This window comes from Pinus tabuliformis, chromosome X, assembly GCF_031772625.1.
Source record: "Pinus tabuliformis cultivar Carrire ecotype Pingquan chromosome X, CPIR1, whole genome shotgun sequence".
Lineage (NCBI taxonomy): Eukaryota > Viridiplantae > Streptophyta > Pinopsida > Pinales > Pinaceae > Pinus > Pinus tabuliformis.
Genome location: NC_142308.1, coordinates 912690565 through 912692068, shown reverse-complemented (window position 1 = coordinate 912692068; position 1504 = coordinate 912690565). Strand labels below are relative to the sequence as shown.

The 1504-nt window shown below is 45.2% G+C and overlaps 1 protein-coding gene across 1 annotated transcript; it reads right to left on the bottom strand.

The window, feature by feature from the left end:
* Window positions 1–657: 657 nt before the first annotated feature.
* LOC149142656 (uncharacterized) lies at window positions 658–1170 on the bottom strand. Its single transcript, XM_089451541.1, has one exon. It carries the CDS (start codon window positions 1168–1170, stop codon window positions 658–660), a length of 513 nt encoding a protein of 170 aa, XP_089307667.1.
* Window positions 1171–1504: the final 334 nt, after the last annotated feature.

The following is a 1504-nucleotide window of genomic DNA, read 5'->3' as shown; positions in this document are numbered from 1 at the left end:
AATGACTGGAGGCAGGCACAGACCAGAGAAGAGACCACACAGATGTATAACGATCGAGCACTGTGATTTACCAAATTAAAGGACCTCTGGTTAGCAAGGAACAAAAACAGAGCCTGGAGATTACAGAAGTTACCCCTGGAGACTTTTGAAGGCGGCCTCACGACTGTGCTGGACTGATGGCGGCCACACTTGCTACAGGACTCCTGGTGCTGGATACCAAAGGCTGGACCTTTGCTCTCTTGCGAGTAAAAGAGTGAGATTCTGATATGCGGATAGAGGGAGAGGTTCGGAGATATATAAAGCAGAGAGGTAGGCTGAGCAAGCAGAAAGGACGAAGAATACTCAAAGATCTGGCCGGGCTTGGGATCATACTTAGGATCTTTGATGCAGTCTATGGGGATTTTGAAAGGACTCCTACCTAATTTCTGCGTGAGAGAGTCACGAGAGGCCTGAGGGGTCAAGGTCCTGTAATCGATCCAGATTGATTGAGTGGCAGGCGAGGAGAAGGAAGGATCGAAGTTCGAGATGTGGCAGGTTGCATGCGACTTGTCTAAATTTGGCCAGAGAGCACAAGAGGATATATGAAGACTGATGAGACTTGAGTTTGGAGACATACTGATATGACTAATCAGAGGATTTGAAAGGAAGCTAAGCCAACTACGGGATTGATTTTTCATAGATGGAGTCATTTTCCCGAACTTGTCCGTTCTGTCTGTTAGAGGCCTTAGTGGCATAATAATCCGCTTCTGTGTTGTTGTCTCTTAGGACATGTTTGAAAGTCATGTCCCCCATATTTCTGATGTTGTCCACAATCCTGAGCTTTACATTATTGAGGGCCGCTTTTTTGAATTCTGCCCCCAAAACCAAAGCTGCAATAACGGTGGCCGAGTCTCCCAGGATGATTGGATTCCTAATACTCAACCGTTTCAGGATGATGGTGCCTAGGAGGAGGCTGTAAGCTTCTGCCATATTATTTGACATTTGGCCCAATCCCCATTCATAGCTTACAAGAATTTTGCCTTGATGGTCCTTTATAATACCCCCTGCTCCAGCTTTCCCCGGGTTGTTTTTAGAGGCTCCGTCAAAATGCAGAGTGGGACGATTCTGGTCTAGAGTCCATTGACTTACTTCTTCCTTGGTGCCTCTAAGCTTCCAGTGAATCCTTCTCATGTATGCTTTGGGTTGAGCTTGATGGTTATTAATATAACTGATGCAGAATTTGTTGTACCAATCAGTCTCTTCTTTGTGCAACCTTGATTGATCTGGGGGAGCGACGGAGTTAGCACTTATTGTTTCAGAGATGAGCGCTGTAGTTTTTTCCAGTATGCGGGCTGGGTTTGGCTTCTTGTTATTGAAAATACAATTATTCCTAGCTAGCCAGATTTGCCAACTGAGAGTAGCTGAGATGCATTTCCACAAGCGGATGATGTTGTTTTTGCCTTTCTTAGGAAAATGATAACATTTCACCCAATTTTTTTGGAGAGAGGAGAGCTGGTCAAAAGTC

Bases quoted from the DNA above. Each gene is read 5' to 3' on its own strand.
- LOC149142656 (XM_089451541.1), bottom strand. From the start codon at position 1,170: ATGAGAAGGATTCACTGGAAGCTTAGAGGCACCAAGGAAGAAGTAAGT.